The 21,312-nt window shown below is 48.7% G+C and overlaps 1 protein-coding gene across 4 annotated transcripts in view; it reads left to right on the top strand.

The window, feature by feature from the left end:
- Positions 1 to 1,858: 1,858 nt before the first annotated feature.
- RELCH (RAB11 binding and LisH domain, coiled-coil and HEAT repeat containing) overlaps positions 1,859 to 21,312 on the top strand; it is a 205,089-nt gene continuing 185,635 nt past the window's right edge. For 2 of the 4 annotated variants that reach the window (XM_075314841.1, XM_075314842.1), the window contains exon 1: positions 1,859 to 2,371. In XM_075314841.1, the coding sequence (XP_075170956.1) occupies positions 1,885 to 2,371 (487 nt within the window). In that variant the 5' untranslated portion in view covers positions 1,859 to 1,884. The remainder of the gene's footprint in view (positions 2,372 to 21,312) is intronic. The other 2 variants (XM_075314843.1, XM_075314840.1) reach the window with 1 other exon arrangement.

Genomic DNA, 21,312 nt, shown 5'->3' with positions numbered 1-21,312 from the left:
GCACATCTTTGGAGAGTACAAGGTTGAAAAACAAAGAAGAAATATCACAGACTTTGTGCATCAAGTATACCTGGCTTATTTTGGAGGACAGCTTGGAGACCAGGAGAAGTCTAGGGGTCCACATATGGTTTGCAAAGTATGTGTGGATCACTTACGACAGTGGACAAATGGTTAAAGAAAAAGTTTAAACTTAGGTGTGACAATGGTATATAGAAAACCAAAAAACTACCATGATGATTGTTATTCTTCTGTTGAAAATATTAAAGGCTATAATCCTTCCAAGTAAACTCTGTGGGATTATCATCTGCATTAGCACCGGCACTTACAGGAGAGCAGAATCTCTGCTGATCAGAGCGATGCTGCGGCATCGCTCTGATCAGTACAAGTGATCGACAGTACAAGCATAAAGTACCCCAGGGGGATTAGTACAGTAAAATAAATAAAAAGTGGAAAAGAAAAAAAAATAAATAAAAATTCAAATCACCCCCCTTTTTGCCCTATTGAAAATAAAACATTAGTGAAAAAATACACATATTTGGTATCGCTGCATTCAGAAATTCCCGATCTATCAAAATATAAAATCAATTAATCTGATTGGTGCACGAGGTAGCAAGAAAAAAAAAATCAAAATGACAAAATTACATTGTTTTGGTCACCACATCATTGCATTAAAATGCAATAACAGGCGATCAAAACATCACATCTAATAAAAAACGGTGTATTTAAAAACGTCAGCTCAAGTCGCAAAAATAAGCCGTCACTGAGCCCCAGATCCCGAAAAATAAGAACACTACGGGTCTCGGAAAATGGCGACAAAAGACCAATTTTGGGGGTTTTTTTGGGACAAAAGGCTAGTTTCACACTTGCGTTGGGTGAAATCCGCTGGGTCCGTTGCTGCGTCGTTTTGATGCATCCGTTATTTTTGTGGTGTCAACGGATGCAACGGATCCGTTATTTCACAGTAATCAGTTAGCTGATTCCTGTGAAATAACGGACTGTTGCATCCGTTTGGCGTCCGTTAGGCGTCCATCTAACGGAATCCGTCGGCTCTGTTTTGTTTCCTTTTTTTCATTCTGGGCATGCTCAGTAGAAATTAGCGGAATCCAGCAGCGGATTCCGTTGTTAAACACTTAGCAACGGAATCCGCCACCATAGGAAAACATTAAAAATTTTAACGGAAGCAATGGAATCCGCTGGTCATTTTGACGCAAGCATTTAACGCTCGGCGGAAGCAACGGAGCGTCGGCCAACGGAAGCAACGCAGGTACTTTTGGCACAATCCGTCATCAATGCAAGTCTATGGGAAACAGCCGAATCCGTTAACAGATTCCGCTGTTTCCCAAGACAGCGGATTGCGCCAAAAAAAAACAAAAAAAAAAACAAAAAACAACGCAAGTGTGAAAGTACCCATAATGAGAGTGGATCATGTTACAGGATACATCGGGGGTCTCTGCCCTGTAAACTGCCCGGGGTAATAGTAACCCTCCCGCCTATAATCAGCATCATTTATTATGGTTTCCCAATGTTTCCATCAATAATATTGTCTGTGATAAAGCAATCCCTTGTCATAAAGCGATGGCCCTATGTGCAGTGCCCGGGCGGCCCACACTTATCTAGGGCATCTGTCCATCAATGTCGCTCGGGCTACATCTGGTGGAGTATGCTGGAAATAAGGCTGCTCTGATGCGGCTGACTCCGGGAGACATTGTCGCACTGACCCCGTATTACTGGCTCCAGCTGTTCAGTGCTGGATTCCCTGCCAGGCGGGCACAGGAGGAGGAGTGCCAGGTGAATTGTGGGCAGCAGCCTCCTCCCCGTGTAGTACTCCCCTGGAGTAGGAAGGTGGCGACCAGTCCTCCTCCTCCATCTCCGCCTCATTACAAGATGGCGGCCCCTGCAGCAGGTCCAGGCCCGGGCGGCTCCTCGGCCGTTACTCCCGGGGACTCTGCCGCTCTTGTGGCTCCGAGTACCAGCAGCAGCAGTGTGAACCCCTTTCTGAGCGACTCCGAGGAGGAGGCTGAGGAAGAAGAGGAGGAGGAAGATGAGGATGATGAGGAGGAAGATGTGTCTCCACTGGACCCCCGACCTGTGCCCTCAGTCACTGCCCGGTATCTGCCGGACGAGGCAGCGCCCCGGCTGACGGTCCTCTCTGGAGAGCCCGGGCGGGTGCCGCTGGACGCGGTGGCGGCGCAGCTTCTGCGGGATCAGCTGCTGCTCACGGCTCTGGAGCTGCACACCGAGCTGCTGGAGACCGGCAGGGAGCTGCCCCGGCTCCGGGACTACTTCTCCAATCCCGGCAATTTCGAGAGACCGACGGCGGGGGCTCCGCCCACAACGGGCATCAGTAACCCCAACACCGGCGGACAGCTGAGTGAGTGACCGGGGGCGGGGAGAAGGGTGTGCGGCTGTCATCAGGCTCTCCATATACCCCACTGTACCATGTAATGCTGTGCATGCGACCGGTCACCGTCCTGTGTGTGTGTATGCAACCTGTCACTGCCCTCCGTGTGTATGCGACCTGTCACTGTCCTCCGTGTGTGTGTATGCGACCTGTCACTGCCCTCCGTGTGTGTGTGTGTGTGTGTGTGTGTGTATGCTACCTGTCACTGCCCTCCGTGTGTGTGTGTGTGTGTGTGTGTATGCGACCTGTCACTGTCCTCCGTGTGTGTGTATGCTACCTGTCACTGTCCTCCGTGTGTGTGTATGCTACCTGTCACCGTCCTGTGTGTGTGTATGCAACCTGTCACTGCCCTCCGTGTGTGTGTGTATGCTACCTGTCACTGTCCTCCGTGTGTATGCTACCTGTCACTGCCCTCCGTGTGTGTGTGTATGCAACCTGTCACCGTCCTGTGTGTGTGTATGCGACCTGTCACTGCCCTCTGTGTGTGTGTGTATGCAACCTGTCACTGTCCTCCGTGTGTGTGTATGCTACCTGTCACTGCCCTCCGTGTGTGTGTGTGCGACCTGTCACTGCCCTCCGTGTGTGTGTATGCTACCTGTCACTGCCCTCCGTGTGTGTGTATGCTACCTGTCACTGTCCTCCGTGTGTATGCGACCTGTCACTGTCCTCCGTGTGTATGCGACCTGTCGCTGTCCTCCGTGTGTATGCGACCTGTCACTGTCCTCCGTGTGTGTGTGTATGCTACCTGTCACTGCCCTCCGTGTGTGTGTGTGTATGCTACCTGTCACTGCCCTCCGTGTGTGTGTGTGTATGCTACCTGTCACTGCCCTCCGTGTGTGTGTGTATGCAACCTGTCACTGCCCTCCGTGTGTGTGTATGCTACCTGTCACTGCCCTCCGTGTGTGTGTATGCTACCTGTCACTGCCCTCCGTGTGTGTGTATGCTACCTGTCACTGCCCTCCGTGTGTGTGTATGCTACCTGTCACTGTCCTCCGTGTGTATGCGACCTGTCACTGTCCTCCGTGTGTATGCGACCTGTCGCTGTCCTCCGTGTGTATGCGACCTGTCACTGTCCTCCGTGTGTGTGTGTATGCTACCTGTCACTGCCCTCCGTGTGTGTGTGTGTATGCTACCTGTCACTGCCCTCCGTGTGTGTGTGTGTATGCTACCTGTCACTGCCCTCCGTGTGTGTGTGTATGCAACCTGTCACTGCCCTCCGTGTGTGTGTATGCTACCTGTCACTGTCCTCCGTGTGTATGCAACCTGTCACTGCCCTCCGTGTGTGTGTATGCTACCTGTCACTGTCCTCCGTGTGTATGCAACCTGTCACTGTCCTCCGTGTGTGTGTATGCGACCTGTCACTGTCCTCCGTGTGTGTGTATGCGACCTGTCACTGTCCTCCGTGTGTATGCGACCTGTCACTGTCCTCCGTGTGTATGCGACCTGTCACTGTCCTCCGTGTGTATGCGACCTGTCACTGTCCTCCGTGTGTATGCGACCTGTCACTGTCCTCCGTGTGTATGCGACCTGTCACTGTCCTCCGTGTGTATGCGACCTGTCACTGTCCTCCGTGTGTATGCGACCTGTCACTGTCCTCCGTGTGTATGCGACCTGTCACTGTCCTCCGTGTGTATGCGACCTGTCACTGTCCTCCGTGTGTATGCGACCTGTCACTGTCCTCCGTGTGTATGCGACCTGTCACTGTCCTCCGTGTGTATGCGACCTGTCACTGTCCTCCGTGTGTATGCGACCTGTCACTGCCCTCCGTGTGTGTGTATGCTACCTGTCACTGTCCTCCGTGTGTATGCGACCTGTCACTGTCCTCCGTGTGTATGCGACCTGTCACTGTCCTCCGTGTGTATGCGACCTGTCACTGTCCTCCATGTGTGTGTGTATGCGACCTGTCACTGTCCTCCGTGTGTGTGTGTATGCGACCTGTCACTGCCCTCCGTGTGTGTGTGTATGCGACCTGTCACTGCCCTCCGTGTGTGTGTGTATGCGACCTGTCACTGCCCTCCGTGTGTGTGTGTATGCGACCTGTCACTGCCCTCCGTGTGTGTGTGTGTATGCGACCTGTCACTGCCCTCCGTGTGTGTGTGTGTATGCGACCTGTCACTGCCCTCCGTGTGTGTGTGTGTATGCGACCTGTCACTGCCCTCCGTGTGTGTGTGTATGCGACCTGTCACTGCCCTCCGTGTGTGTGTCCTGTCACCGTCCTCCCTGTGTGCATGTGTGAATTATCATTGTCCCTCCCCCCCCCCCATGTGTGTATGCAACCTGTCATAGTCCTCCCTATGTGTGTGTGTATGCGACCTGTCATAGTCCTCCCTATGTGTGTGTGTGTGTGTGTGTGTGTGTGTGTGTGTGTGTATGCGACCTGTCATAGTCCTCCCTATGTGTGTGTGTATGCGACCTGTCATAGTCCTCCCTGTGTGTGTGTATGCGACCTGTCATAGTCCTCCCTATGTGTGTGTGTATGCGACCTGTCATAGTCCTCCCTATGTGTGTGTGTATGCGACCTGTCATAGTCCTCCCTGTGTGTGTGTATGCGACCTGTCATAGTCCTCCCTGTGTGTGTGTATGCGACCTGTCATAGTCCTCCCTGTGTGTGTATGCGACCTGTCATAGTCCTCCCTGTGTGTGTGTGTATGCGACCTGTCATAGTCCTCCCTGTGTGTGTGTGTGTATGCGACCTGTCATAGTCCACCCTGTGTGTGTGTGTATGTGACCTGTCATAGTCCTCCCTGTGTGTGTGCGACCTGTCATAGTCCTCCCTGTGTGTGTGTGTGTATATGCGACCTGTCATAGTCCACCCTGTGTGTGTGTGTATGCGACCTGTCATAGTCCTCCCTATGTGTGTGTATATGCGACCTGTCATAGTCCTCCCTATGTGTGTGTGTGTGTATGCTACCTGTCACTGCCCTCCGTGTGTGTGTATGCTACCTGTCACTGCCCTCCGTGTGTGTGTATGCTACCTGTCACTGCCCTCCGTGTGTGTGTATGCTACCTGTCACTGCCCTCCGTGTGTGTGTGTATGCTACCTGTCACTGCCCTCCGTGTGTGTGTGTATGCTACCTGTCACTGCCCTCCGTGTGTGTGTGTATGCTACCTGTCACTGCCCTCCGTGTGTGTGTATGCTACCTGTCACTGCCCTCCGTGTGTGTGTGTATGCTACCTGTCACTGCCCTCCGTGTGTGTGTATGCTACCTGTCACTGCCCTCCATGTGTGTGTGTATGCTACCTGTCACTGCCCTCCGTGTGTGTGTACTTGTACTTCAGTGTTCTCTCTGGCTCTAACTGATGCATTAAGGCTATGTTCACACACTGCGTTTTTTACCTGCGTTTTGGGTCCGTTTTTGCTGCAGAAATTTCTTGAGAAATTCTTGTAACCTTTCTGCAGACATTCCCCAGCAAAACCTATGGCAAAAAAAATTAGCTGTGCACACACTGCGTTTTTTTCTTAAGAAAATTCTTTCAGTAGATTTTCTTAAGAAAAAGAATGAGCATGTCACTTCTTTTCTGCAGTTATTTTTAGGCTGTGTGCACACGATGCGTTTTTTACCGCGGAAACGCTGCGTTTTGAACCGCAGCGTTTCAGTGGCAAATTGCATGCGTTCAGCTTTCCCAGCAAAGTGTATGGGAAAGCTGAAAAATCAGTGCACATGCTGCGTTTCTTTCCGCAGCGTTTTGGATGCCAAAAATCGGTGCGGAAAGAAAAGCAGCATGTCACTTCTTTTGTGCGTTGTGGCTGCGTTCTCTCCCCCATTGAAATCAATGATGTGGGGTCAGAACGCAGCCACAACGCATGGACCTGCTTTTTTGTTGCGGTCCGCGGCCTTTGTCGGCACGCCAGAACGCAGGCATTTACCTGGAAGTGAGGTCAAGAGGCTTCCTGTTGACCTCACTTCCTGGCAAAGCCCCCGGTGTCGCCAAAGTGCCCGCCCCGACCCCCGACCCCCCTCCCGAAAATCCAACATGGCCGCGCGCACAGTAGCGCACCGGCCGCCCTGCTCCTATGATTTCTGTCGCATGTGCAATAACACATGCGACAGAAAACTGTTCCCCAGGCCCTGCCCGTTCACCCCCTATTCCCCCCGGTGTCATACATACCTGTCCGGTCGCAGCGCTGATCCCCCGCGGCCCCCTCCTCCTCCTCCTTCAGTGCACGCTGGCCGGTCACATGTGCAGAGCAGCTGACAGCCAGCACAGTGTTCAGAGAGCTGTGCTGGCTGCTCGCACTCTGCAGCTGTGACCCGGGGAGAGTGGGTGCAGATTTTTGCACCCACTCTCCTCAAATGGAGGGTCTGCCCTCCTAGAAAATGGGGGATACGTTTCCTGAACGTGCCCCCATATTCTAGAAGGTCCAGAGGCGACGTGGGACATCCATATGGATTTCTGCGGACCCATTTTTTTTTATTAAATTGGAGAACAAGGGAATGATTTGGGGAGTGTTTTTTCTAATAAAACATTTTTTGTTGTCTTTTTTTGCTTTTGTTTACTGTCAATTAGTTATGTCGGGTGTCTGATAGACGCCGTGACATCACTAATTGCTGGGCTTGATGCCAGGTGACATTACACATCTGGTATCAACCCCATTTATTACCCCGTTAGCCAACGCACCAGGGCGCGGGATGAGTTGGGGCGAAGCGCCAGGATTGGCGCATCTAATGGATGCGCCACTTCTGGGGCGGCTGCGGCCTGCTATTTTTAGGCTGGGAAGAGTCCAATAACCATGGCTCTTCCCACCCTGAGAATACCAGACCCCAGCTGTCAGCTTCACCTTGGCTGGTGATCTAATTTGGGGGGACCCCACGTTATTTTTTTTTTTAGTCTTTATTTAAAAATAAAAAAAAAAACATGGGGAGCCCTCCAAATTGATCACCAGCCAAGGTGAAGCTGCCAGCTGTGGTTTGCAGGCTACAGCTGTCTGCTTTACCCTGACTGGCTATCAAAAATAGGGGGGACCCCACGCCATTTTTTTCATTTTTTTTTTTTATTGGATAAATACTAAGCTAGGCACCCTTTAGTGCCACATGAAAGGTACTAAAGGTGCCAGCTTAGAATATGCAGGCGGGGGTAGGACGTTCTATATATTTGACATCCCTTCATCCATTGACGCTTTTTAGGCTGTGTGTCCACAATCAGGGTTTGCAGCGTTATGGGCGCTGAGTGTTTTCCCTGCGTCCATAACGCTGCGTTGTGCAGTAGAAGCACAGTGGAAGGATTTTTGGAGATCCCATGCCCACTGTGCTTCTTTTCTCCGCAGCATAAACTGACCGGTAGCGTGGCTTCCCGAGCCTCAGCATGTCAATTTATGCTGCGGAGACGAGAGTGTTCTCTGCAGGTAGCATAGAGGCTCCACAACAGCCTGAACCCAAATCGTGGGCATGGGCAGCTGCAGGAAGGCTGACACTGTGTACTAGACGCCGTGTCGCTGGATCATGGCCACATAGCCTTAGGCCTCTTTCACACGTCAGTGATTCTGGTACGTTTGTGCTTTTTTTTAAACGTACCAGGATCACTGACATATGCAGACCCATTATAATGAATGGGTCTGCTCACACGTCAGTGATTTTTCACTGCACGTGTCTGCGTGCAGCGTTCACGCGTGTGCGTGATTGCCGCACGGAGACATGTCCATTTTTTTCTGGCATCACTGATGTCCCACGGACCACGCAGTGGTGTGATCCGTGAAACACGTGCCAGAAAAAAACGTGCTTTTAAAATAAAAAACATTTTAACTCACCCGGCTCCAGCGATGTCCTCTGCAGCCCGTCCTCCCTGTTCCTTCTGTGCCGGCTCATTATTGTCGCGCATATTCATGATGCACGACACAGCCGACCCGGAAGCAGCTGCTGCGGGGGTCAGCGCCGGCCGGATGCTGCACCGCGGGAGCGATCAGCACCATGGAGAGCGGGAGCGGGTGCAGGTGAGTTAATCTGTAAGTGCAATCACGGGCCACGGAGAACGGAGCCCGGATTGCACTTAGACAACCCACGTGTGCCGTGATTCACGGCACACGGAGGGACATGTGCGTGTTTTACACGCCAGTGAAAAACGTCAGTGTTTTTCACTGACATGTGAAGCGGGCCTAAAAGTGAGAATATTGTTGCTACAGCAACATTTTGGGTGAAGTAGCTGTGGATTCAAAATGCTTAATATACTCCTGAATAAAATCCTTGATGGGTGCAGATTCCAAAATGGGGTCACTTGTGGGGGTTTTCTGACGTATAGGTACCTAAGGGGCTTGGTGCGCGAAGTTTATTTCAACTTTTCCAAAATTCAAATGGTGCTCCTTCCATTCCAAGCCCTCCCATTTATCCAAACAGAATGTGGAGAAGGAAATGACATCACAGGTTTTTTTTTTCCAAAGGTCTGTGTTCAACCAACTTTATTATCACTGACAAGTCTTAAAAAACGCACCTAAAAAAACGCATGAAAAACGCATGAAAAACGCATGCGTTTTCGATGCGTTGTTTCTCAAAAAGCATTGTTTACAATTCTCCCCTCTGCCAGAGGGTGCGTTTTTTTCCGCGCGGAAAAAAAAGCAACGTGTGCACATACCCTTATACTTATCTGCAGTTTTTTGCCATAGATAATTGGCACAATAACGCAGGGAGCAACCAGCGGTAAAAACGCACCAAAAACGCACCGAAAACGCGGCAAAAACGCAGGTGCGTTTTTGATGCGTTTTTTAACGCAGGTGCACTAATCCTTCACTCTTAAGAAATTTCTTAAGAAATTTCTTAAGAAAAATCATTTTTCTAGTGTGAACATAGCCTAAGGCTATGTGCGCACGTTGCGTACAAGCCCTGCAGAAATTTCTGCAGCGATCTGAAGAGCACATGTGCGCTTTAGATCGCTGCAGAAATGTCCGTAGTGAGCGCCGATTCCATGCGCTCTGCCTGCAGCTCCTGCCATAGACCGTGCAGGAGCTGCCGGCAAAGCGCAGGAAAGAAGTGACATGTCACTTCTTTTTGCGCAGCGCTTCGGCAGTAGCCGAAGCGCTGCGCTCTTAAACGCCACGTGCGCACGGCCCCTGCACAGTCTCCATAGACTGTGCAGGGGACGCAGGACGCATGCAGTTACGCTGCGCTACAAAGCGCAGCGTAACTGCATGTTTTTGCGCGACGTGCGCACATAGCCTGAGAGTCAATGCATAAAAAATAGTTCAGTCTTCACAGAGAAGAATGGAAGCAACTAACATGACCCCTGGGAAAATCTGTCATCTGTCCGTTTGTTTCGGATGGTAGCACCCCCACGGATTTGTGAACGTAGCATAAGGAGTCATTCAGACAGCCGTGATTTGTCCGGCTTGTACACAGTGTTTTGGATCCAGTGTTTGTGTTTGGTCAGTGTCCACTTTTACCATCAGGGTTTCATCAGTGATTTTTCATGTATGAAGCCAATTTCATATAATCTGTATTCTTTGCCATGTCGGTCACAGACTCCATGCCTGCCCGTGTGCTGGCTGTGTTTCCATACACTTGTATGGGTGAATTTGATTTATGATTGATCAGAAATGGACTTCCCTATGATTTTATTGTGGCTCCACAGTCTGCAAAAAAACCACGGGTGTGAATTGCACCATAGATTAGAATGGGCACACGGTTACACCATGGTCACTATTCAATATTTTGCCTCCACATTTTCAAGCCAAAACCAGGCGTGGGTTACAATTACAGTAGTGGTGCTCATGTTTCTACTTTACTTTTCCTCTTTACGGATGTAACAAACTCCTCAAATTCTGAATGTGTGCACGTGGCAGATCATATAGGTTGAAAAAAGTCACAGGTCCATCAAGATCAACTTGTCTCCACCAGTTCTACTTTTTCTGTAACACACAATGCCATTTGTTGTGAGAAAAGCATCCAGTCCTTGTTTGTGATGCTGTTTGTGTCTGCCATTACTGCCCCTTTAGACCTCTTTCACACGTCCGAGAAAATCACGCACGTTTTTCACAGATGTGTCTCAAGGTGCGTATTGTCCGCCGTGTTTATGGCACACGTGTGTTCTCCGTGATAACACACAGAGAACGGGAACTTTCGGCTCACCTGTCCCTGGCGTTGCTGTCCATGGTGCTGATCTACGGTCTCTGACCCTGCTGACTCCCTGCTGCTGCTGCCTCTGGTCCTCAGTGCAGTGAATATGCAATGAGCGGGGGTCGGAAGCAAGTGACAGTAGAGGCAGCAGCACTGGAGAAGGTGAGTAAAGAAATTCTTTTTATTTCACAGGCACGTGTGTTTTCTCCAGTGCGTGTCACACGAATCACATCCGTGCGGTCCGTGTGACACCCGTGATGCCAGAGAAAAAACGGACATGTCTATGTGTGGAGCACAAGGTCCATGGCAAAACACGCACGTGTGCGCAGACCCATTGATTTGAATGGGTCTACGTGTGCTTGTGTCTCCGGCACGTGAGGAAATGGCCCAAACATGTACCGGGGACACGGACGTGTGAAGGAGGCCTAATGGTTGGCAATGGCATGCCACAGTCTGACTGCTTTAACTGTAAAGGACCCTGTCCTATTTAGCTGCCGCAATCACCTTTCCTCCACCTGTAATGAGTGCCCCCTGGTCCTTTTGTAAGGTCTGTGGTAGTAATAAATCCTGTGACAGTTCTTTGTATTGATCATACATTAGAGGTGGTTGGTTTTATGGCGAGCAACTAGATTATTACAAGGGATGGGAGTCCTTCTATATGATGAGAGGCTGGAAAAGTTGGGCTTGTTTATCTTATAATAAAGACGTCTCAGAGGAGATCTCATATGTAGATATACAGTGTGTGTGTGTGTGTCCGGGATTGGCATCCGCACCGTTGCAGCTACAGCCACAAAATTTTGCACACTCACACGTCTGGACCCCAAGAGCGTAATAGGCTATGTTTTGAGGGGACATTTTAACCCCGCGCTTTAGTTATTCGCCAAAAAACCTGCCTCCATTAAAGCGAATGGAGCTGGGAGCCACAGTGCAGCCAGAACTTCAGAAGAATGCGCAGCCACGCCCTTATATGGAATGCTGGCGTGTCACAATGCAGCCAGGGAAAGAGACAGACACAGGGAAAGAGACAGACACAGGGAAAGAGACAGACACAGGGAAAGAGACAGACACATATATATACAGAGGGGGAGACAGACAGAGAATGGGAGAGAAACAGAGAAACAGTTACTATCCCGAGCATTAATACATTCTATTTATACATTCTATCCCGGGAATGTTAATACATTCTATTTTGTTAACAACAGTTATTAACCCGGGCGATGCCGGGTAGTACAGCTAATATAATGATCTTCACTAAGGTGTATTTTTTTTCTAAGCTAAACAAGCCCATCTTTTCCAACCTCTGATCATCCCTTGTAATAATCTAGTTGTCCGCCCTTGAACTGACTAAAGGTACCGTCACACTAAGCAACATCGCTGCTGAGGCACAACTTGCTGACGATGTTGCTGTGTGTGACATCCAGCAACAACCTGGCCCCTGCTGTGAGGTCGTTGTTTGTTGCTGAATGTGTTGGGCCATTTTTTAGTTGTTGCTCTCCCGCTGTGAAGCACAGATCGCTGTGTGTGACCGCGACAGAGCAACAACTAAATGTGCAGGCAGCAGGAGCTGGCTTCTGCGGACGCTGGTAACCACGGTAAACATCGGGTAACCAAGAAGCCCTTCCCTTGGTTACCCGATATTTACCTTCGTTACCAGCGTCCTCCGCTCTCAGCTGTCAGTGCCGGCTCCCTGCTCTCTGCACACGTAGCCGGAGTACACATTGGGTAATTAACCCGATGTGTACTGTGGCTAGGTGTGCAGGGAGCCAGCGCTAAGCGGTGTGCGCTGGTAACCAAGGTAAATATCGGGTTGGTTACCCGATATTTACCTTAGATACCAAGCGCAGCATCGCTTCCACGTGTAGCGACGCTCCAGCGATCCCTGCCAGGTCAGGTTGCTGGTGGGATCGCTGGAGCGTCGCTTAGTGTGACATCTCACCAGCGACCTCCTAGCAACTTACCAGCGATCCCTATCAGGTTGTATCGTTGTTGGGATCGCTGGTAAGTTGTTTAGTGTGACTGGGCCTTAATTTACGGGTGGACAGAAGATGTGTGACTTATAGGTGTCTGAATGAGGCCCCAGACCAACCCCAGGGAGCATGTCTGTCAGTTTCTGTGTGTTGTTGGGTATGACATGTCATGTTTGTTGCTGTTGAGGAACAGGCCTTCAAAATACATCCAGGAAGAAGACTTTTCTATTGCTTGTGTGGTATAACATGCCCGTGTCTAGAGATTTTCCGGGTCCTAGTGCTAGGGTTATGGGGGCTCAGTAGGTTGATATCTGATGTGATCTTTTGCGATGTGGCAAATAAAAATGAGAAGACCACCCTGAACCTTGATCTCACACTACTGCAGATTTCCAGAGTCCTTTGTTTGAAATACTGAAAGAGTTAACATCAATAGATCCTGTTCATGTTGGTCCTTGGTGGTCTCAGATGCCAGTCATGCTCTCCTCATGTGATGCCTCAGATTTCTCACAAGATAGTTTTCACATATTATAGGAGAATGGCCGTCCACAAAGCGGTCACATTCATCAGGAGTGGTCTCCGCTGGCCTGGGTAGACTGTTTTTTTTGTGTTCAGCTGTCCGTTCTTGCTGTAGAAAATAATTTCTTCTACTTAATTAAGTTAGGAAAATGTTATTAACCATGCAGCTTGAGGGAATTGTCATGTCTATTGCCATACGGCCCTCCCTGTTAGATGGCAGCCCATCAGTTGGGTGAGGAGCTAAATTCTGAGGCTTGCTGCCACCAGCTAGATGTGCACATCAGATGAATGCCAGCCGATTTCCTTGCCTGAACACTTGCAAATTACCCCCTCAAGCTTGGTCAGTCTGCGCTTGCATGTTTATGGGGTAGTCAGAAGACAATCCTGTTGGCCAAACTCTTATTGGAATCTCACCTGTGTACATGCTTCAAATCCAGCTATGAACAGATGACTTGTGCTAAACAATCTGGTTTCTAGGGACGCGTCGCCGAAGGCCACTGTCTTTTTAGAGAGGTTATCACGCACTTCCTAGGAAACAGTCTGGCTCAGTCCAGGATTGCTGAGTAAGGAGGCTTATTCCCTTTATGGTGTATGTAAGTGTGATCTTTGAGTTTTAGGGTGTATTAGGATCCATTATTTTGTTGAATGTTATTGGAATCGGTGAACAAGTTTATTGCACATCCTTGGGGGTTGTCTGATATTAGGAAAATAAGTACCGTATTTTTCGTTTTATAAGATGCACCCCAAATTTGGAGAAAAAAAAAGTGAAAAAAAATATGGGGTCCATTTTATAATTTGGTGTCTTACTAGGGAGAGGGGGCAGCAGCAGAGCGGGAGTCACAGAAGGCAGAGGCGGTAGGTACTGGAGTACTGTGATGCTGGCAATGGTACAGAGGGGGGCCCAGATACTCACTGCGGTCTCCGCTCTGTGCGGGGCCGGTGAGGCCGCTCCGCTCTGTGCGGGGCCGGTGAGGCCGCTCCGCTCTGTGCGGGGCCGGTGAGGCCGCTCCGCTCTGTGCGGGGCCGGTGAGGCCGCTCCGCTCCGCTCTGTGCGGGGCCGGTGAGGCCGCTCCGCTCTGTGCGGGGCCGGTGAGGCCGCTCCGCTCCGCTCTGTGCGGGGCCGGTGAGGCCGCTCCGCTCCGCTCCGCTCTGTGCGGGGCCGGTGAGGCCGCTCCGCTCCGCTCTGTGCGGGGCCGGTGAGGCCGCTCCGCTCCGCTCCGCTCTGTGCGGGGCCGGTGAGGCCGCTCCGCTCCGCTCCGCTCTGTGCGGGGCCGGTGAGGCCGCTCCGCTCCGCTCCGCTCTGTGCGGGGCCGGTGAGGCCGCTCCGCTCCGCTCCGCTCCGCTCCGCTCTGTGCGGGGCCGGTGAGGCCGCTCCGCTCCGCTCTGTGCGGGGCCGGTGAGGCCGCTCCGCTCCGCTCTGTGCGGGGCCGGTGAGGCCGCTCCGCTCCGCTCTGTGCGGGGCCGGTGAGGCCGCTCCGCTCCGCTCTGTGCGGGGCCGGTGAGGCCGCTCCGCTCCGCTCTGTGCGGGGCCGGTGAGGCCGCTCCGCTCCGCTCTGTGCGGGGCCGGTGAGGCCGCTCCGCTCCGCTCTGTGCGGGGCCGGTGAGGCCGCTCCGCTCCGCTCTGTGCGGGGCCGGTGAGGCCGCTCCGCTCCGCTCTGTGCGGGGCCGGTGAGGCCGCTCCGCTCTGTGCGGGGCCGGTGAGGCCGCTCCGCTCTGTGCGGGGCCGGTGAGGCCGCTCCGCTCTGTGCGGGGCTGGTGAGGAGACAAAGTTACAAAAAGACTGTTACTTTTGATAAATAGTTACACAAATATCCTTTTTGCTAAAACAGTGTCCTTTGTCAATGGACACTGTTTTTGCAAAAAGGATATTTGTGTAACTATTTATCAAAAGTAAGAAAGTTAAATTTGTATCCACATTCCCACTCTGTAGAAAATAAATAAAGTATAATATACAATTATAATAACCGGGGAATGTATCTAGAAAAACATCAGACAGATACAAAATATTATATTACCAAAGGTCCTAATCTGTAACGGTGCCACGGCCTCCCAAAACACTGAAAAAAAATTCTGTGTTTTATATGTGAGGTAAATCAATAAATCCTTTCTCTGTTTTTTGTTGTTTTTTTTTTTATAAATGTTTTACCTCACAGAAAAATTCAATTGCGATTCCCATGCTGTGCTATCTGTATACTCTTTTTTTGTATCCTCCCCTGCCCAGGAGATGTGGTATGATCAGACCATGTCTCTGTACGGTCAGACACTGCCATTACACAGAACATAGCAGGGGCACATATATGTTTATCTCGAACATTTTATTTTTATTTTTTTTTTTTAACTCCTCATTGTGGAACTTTTTTATTCCAATATTTAATGATTAGAATGTACTTTGTGGGAAAACCTTTACGCTAGAGTGTGACTCAGCTGCGCTCAGTAGGTTTCCTGTAGAGAGGCCATAACTCAATGTCCTGTGCTTTACTTGCCTTTGACCTACTGTTTCTGTACACAGTATAGATGACATGCTATCATTTTATCTTGTTTTATAGCATTATATGTTAATATTTTCCTAAATTTATCAAGATGCTAAAATTCTCAATAGTTTCCCTACCTATAGAGACTAATGCTATGTACCACCGTATTTTTCGGACTATGAGATGCACCTACCTTTTTAGAGGAGAAAAATAGGAAAAAAAATTTGAAACAAAAAAAATATGGTCATGACGCACTCTTATGGGGGGGGTATCTGCTGCTGACACTATTCTCGGGGTAATGTCCTCTAATTCTGTATAATGTCCCCCATACTGGGCCTCTTTCAGGTATATATTATCCCCCGTCCTGGTATTTATGATGCTCATCCTTTCATATATGGCTCCTGTTATTCCGCACCCATTAAAAAAGAAACAATTTTACTTGCCTTCCATCTGCTCCCCCACTCTGTGGCGGCCTCTTCTCATACTGGCAACTTCAGCATGCAAATGACACTCAGCGCCTGACATCACTGCCATGCCCCCCCAGTCACAGGTGCGCCAATGCTAGCTGCCAGCTTATCCAAAATGAATATTCACTGTTCCCCATGCCTGGGATTATGGGCCTGGAAAACTGTGAATATTCATTTTCTTTAATAGTGCACACACAATCTCCTCAGCAACAGCTGGCGTCTGGGGAAAACACGTGTGGGTGCTATTAAAGCTAATGAATAGTCACTGCTCCCCACGCCCATAATCTCGCCCACTTCTCAGTGCTGGCCTCACTGCTGATAAGTGTGTGCCATTATGAGCGTGAGGAGCTGTGAATATTCATTTTCTGTAATAGCGGGCACACGTGTTTCCCTAGGCACGACTTCCTGCACCATGGTCCTGCTTCTGTTCCAGTGACCTTGCTATACTACATTTTTAATTGGAGGTATTCACTAATATTATTATTACACCTACTACATAATAGGATAGGATTTTGGATATGGGAATAACCCTTTTAAGCCATTCCGCTTTCAACTAAACCACACCCCATTTTTAATCAAGCCATGCTTCCATTGTTAGCGTGAACTCTTAATCAGAGATCACTTGTTGCCTACTGTCTGGCCTAATTGGTGTGCATCGAGTGCATGCTTGAAAAATGAGATCAGACACACAGTCGGATATTCAACTTTCCTCGACAAAAGTCGGCCCGGACTCTGCTTTATTTCTTATGGCTCTCCTCAACACCATGTCTGACAAGATGTAGAAAGTGACTAAAACTTCAAAATAGAAGTTTCCAGAATTCTTTCTTATTTAACTTATTAATTCTCCCTCTTTATTTGTATACTGAAGAAATGGCCCCCATGAAAAAAAAGCATCAATTATCTGTCATTAAGGGATTGTTCCTTATTCACTGCTAATGTGCCACACACAAGATAAAAAAGACCAACTTAAGCTGGGTTCCCACATAGCGACAGCGACAACAACGTCGCTGTTAAGTCACCATTTTCTGTGATGCAACAGCGACCTTGTAAGTCACTGTTATGATCGCTGCTTAGCTGTCAAACACAGCGACGCAGCAGCGATCATAACGACATGCGTCGCTGTGGAAGCCATGCTGCACTTGGTAACTAAGGTAAATATCGGGTAACCATTACCGATATTTACCTTGGTTACCAGCGCACACGCTTAGCGCTGGCTCCCTGCTCTCCTAGCCAGGGTACACATCGGGTTAATTACCCGATGTGTACTCCGGCTCCGGCTACGTGTGTAGGGAGCCAACGCTAAGCGGTGTGCTCTCACGCTGCCAGTGCTGGCTCCCTGCTCACGTAGCTGGAGTACACATCGGGTAATTAACCCGATGTGTACTCCAGCTACGTGTGCAGGGAGCAGGGAACCGGCACTGGCAGCGTGAGAGCGCGGTGCTAGTAACTAATGTAAATATCGGGTAACCAAGGAAAGGGCTTCTTGGTTACCCGATGTTTACCGTGGTTACAGCTTACCGCAGGCTGCCAGACGCCGGCTCCTGCTCACTTCAGTTTGTCGCTCTCTCGCTGTTACACACAGCGATGTGTGTGTCACAGCGGGAGAGCAACGAGCAAAAAATAAAGCAGGACATTCAGCAACGAGCGGCGACCTCACAGCAGGGGCCAGGTCGTTGCTGGATGTCACACACAGCGACAGCGACGGGACGTCGCTGCTACGTCACAGAAAATGGTGACGTAGCAGCGACGTCGTTGTCGCTGTGTGTGACACCACCTTAACTTTTCAGACCAGTACCGCTCTTATGATGTTAACGCTGTTTCCCAGATGTAATTTGACAGTCATGTGAGCATATTAGCCAATCGGGGACCAGCAGACACAGCGCCAATATGTCTGTCCAAGAGATATATACATTTTATTTTATGTAGGGCACACTACCAATTAAGAAGGGTTTTTCCAGTAGTGAGCGACCTATTTAGTGAACCATTCATTCAGCAGAACACTAGCAGATAGTTTCCAGAAACGACTACAGCATATGGTGCGGGCTCCTGTTCATGGCGAAGTAGCAGCAGTAGAGGTCGCTCATACGCAGTGATGAGCCCTCCTGTCCAGGATCCGCACTATTGCCTGATGCCCTCCTTGGTTATGGGCACTCTGCTGGCACGAAGACGCTGGATTAATCTGGCAGGAGATGCTGCTCAGTAAAAGAGCTGTTGACAAATTGCTCACTTTTCGCTGTACGTAAATACAGCCCTCAATAACATACAGCTCACACCTTATTACTTTTCTCTCTCTGGATCCAATTAGATCTGGTTCTGGATCAGATAAGATGTTAGTTTGTTTACACAACAGCATTTGAGGCAGAAAATCTAACTCCATTTTCCAAGAAAATTTAGGACAGAAATCCATGGCAGACACTCCAATGTCTCCTGTCATGTTCAGTTTGCTATGCTGTGAATTTGCATGTAGGTTAGCCTCATGTAAAGGTTATTAACCAGCAGGATTTTCATACAGTGTGTTCACCCATATCCTGTCCACCGCCATTAACCTGAGAACGGCGGCAGCTATAGGCATAGAAGTGGTGTCTAGGTATAGTAAAGTAGCTGTGCGCTACGCAATTAAACCACCTATAGCGCCACCTGGTGGAAAACAACGGAGTTAGCATTTTTATCTCGAAAATGGAACGAGATAGAGAAAAAAAGTGAATTACAAAGTTGTAGGACATCATGAATTCAATACGAATCGACACCTTGCATACAGAAATACTATGATATGAAACCCATTGAATGCTGGTCATGCATATGGCGCTCATTTAACTTTGATGCTCAAAGTGGCCACAGTCAGCTGCAATGCACATCTGGACTCTGGACAGCATACTGTATCACGTTATGCAATATGGTAGGTGACACGTTTGCACAAGCATCTGTGATGCGTCGTCGTAGGTCCTGCAATGTTTTTGGAGGGGTTGCATACACCTGCTGTTTGATGTGACCTCACAGAAAGAAGTCCAGTGGGGTCAGGTGAGCGTGGAGGCCACTCCACATAGCCACCATACCCAATGACTTGTAGGAAGGTCTCCATGAGGTATCGCATTACGTCCGCAGCCTTGTGAGTTTTACACATTCTTATCATAGGATTTCTGTATGCAAGGTGTCGATTCGCATTGAATTGATGATGCCCTACAACTTTGTAATTCACTTTTTTTCTCTCTCGTACTGTTTTTGAAATAAAAATGCTAACTCTGTTGTTTTCCACCAGGTGGCGCTATAGGGGGTTTCATTGCGTAGCGCATGGCTACTTTACTATACCTAGACACCACTTCTATGCCTATAGCTGCCGCCGTTCTCAAGTTAATGGCGGTGGACAGGATGTTGGTGGACACACTGTATATAAAGTCAGTGCTATTCTGGCACTAGGATGCTTAACCCCTTAACGACCGCGGGCAGTAAAATTACGTCCTAGCCGTCATACTGTTAATCTACCGCTGCTGCCACCGGAAGCAGCGGGAGATCATCGCACATCTCAGCTGATTTATGTAGCTGAGATGTGTGCCTGCTAGGCACGAACTGAATCGTTATCCGCCCGCAATCACAATCGCAGTAAACGTTTACTCACTGCCAACATCAAAAGACTTCTGGTGGTTGTCATGGTAGCACAGGGTCATGTAGCTCACATGACTGTAGCTCACATGACTCACTTACTGTTTCACCTGGCCCAGAGCTGGGTGAAACAGGAAATGAGCATATCTGCTGTTCACAGCTGTGTAGCTGTGATCAGGAGATAATGGCAAAGCGATCAGATTGCCGATCCATATAGCCCCCTAGGGGACCTACTGTAGTAAAATTTAAAAAAAAAATTAAAAATGTTTTTTTAGAAAACCTAAAAGTTCAAATCACCCCCCCTTTCGCTCCATTGAAAATGAAAGGGTTAAAAACATAAAAAAATACACACATTTGGTGTCGCCTCATTCAGAAATGCCCGATCTATCAAAATATAAAATCAATTATTCTGCTCGGTAAACAGTGTAGCAGCAAAAAATAAATCCAAAAGCCAAAATCACGTTTTTTGGTCGCCACAAATTTTGTGCTAAATGCAATAACAGGCGATCAAAATGTAGCATCTGCGCAAAAATGGTACCGTTAAAAATGTCAGCCATGTAAAAAATAAGCCATAGATCCCGAAAAATGAGAATGCTACGGGTCACAAAATATGGCGTAAAACGTGCGCCACTTTTTTGGACAAACTTCTGATTTTTTTTTTTTTAAACTTTTTAGATAAAAGTAAACCTATTCATGTTTGGTGTCTACGAACTCGCACTGACCTCACGCATCACAATGACACATCAGTTTTACCGTATAGTGAACATGGTGAATAAAATATCTCAAAATCAATAGTGCTATCACACTTTTTTGCAATTTTTCAGCATTTGAAATGTTTTTGCCATTTTCCAGTATACTATATGGTGAAACTTATGGTTTCATTTAAAAGTACAACCTGTTCTGCAAAAAACGAGCCCTCATATGACCATATTGACTGAAAAATAAAAAAAAGTTACGTCTCTCCAAAGAAGAATGGCGAAAAAAAAAACCAAAGCGCAAAATTGTCCGATCGTGAAGGGGTTAATGTAACCATACCTTTTTGTTCTGAGATTGGATGTTTTATTTCAGAAATATATGCAAGTAAAGTTCCAGAAATGCATTGTTATTTGATTGATAGCAGCTCCGGATTATCTAATAGGTGGGTCGGATTTTGCTCTCTTCCCGCCCCTGTCTGTTGCCTGGCCTTGGTAGATGCTACACTGTCCACATGCGGCTGTTACAGGCAGGCCCTGCCTGTGTGTTACAATCATTACCGGCAGGATAGTCAGAGATCATAACATAGAAATAGCATTTATACAACATAGTTTACATACTGTTAGAGGACCTTTCACCAGTGTGGGCATATTAAAATGGCCCTTCATGGAATAGTGCTTAGAAAGTAACACAGGCTAGAAGTTCTCCTCTACATTGAAGAGGTATTAACTTTTAAAGAGTAGATTCTAATTTATCTTAAAGGGAACCAATCACCAGGATTGTTGTATATAAGCTAAAGCCAGTGCTATACTGGCACTATCAGGCTGACTCTGTACATACAGTTAGTGGTCAGCTCGGATGTTTAGGCTTTCAGATCCAAGAAAGTAAAGTTTATAATATCATCAGCTTCTTGATTGGCATTTGCAACTGAGTAGATAATATATGGGTGAGTATTCCGATGGGTTCCCACCCCCTGCCTGTTGTTCCTCCCTGTCTGTTCACTATGGTATTAAACAAATGATTCACTTTGCTTAAAGGACCTGTGGTGAGGTCATTCCCATGTGACCAGAAGGGACAGGGCCTCAGCCAACAAAGCTGGATACCAGGTCACATGGGTATGACCTCACCACAGGTCCTTTAAGCAAAGTGAATCATTTG

This window comes from Anomaloglossus baeobatrachus, chromosome 6, assembly GCF_048569485.1.
Source record: "Anomaloglossus baeobatrachus isolate aAnoBae1 chromosome 6, aAnoBae1.hap1, whole genome shotgun sequence".
Classification (NCBI taxonomy): Eukaryota; Metazoa; Chordata; class Amphibia; order Anura; family Aromobatidae; genus Anomaloglossus; species Anomaloglossus baeobatrachus.
The sequence above is the reverse complement of the archived record's forward strand: the minus strand, read 5'-3'. Positions and strand labels throughout refer to the sequence as shown.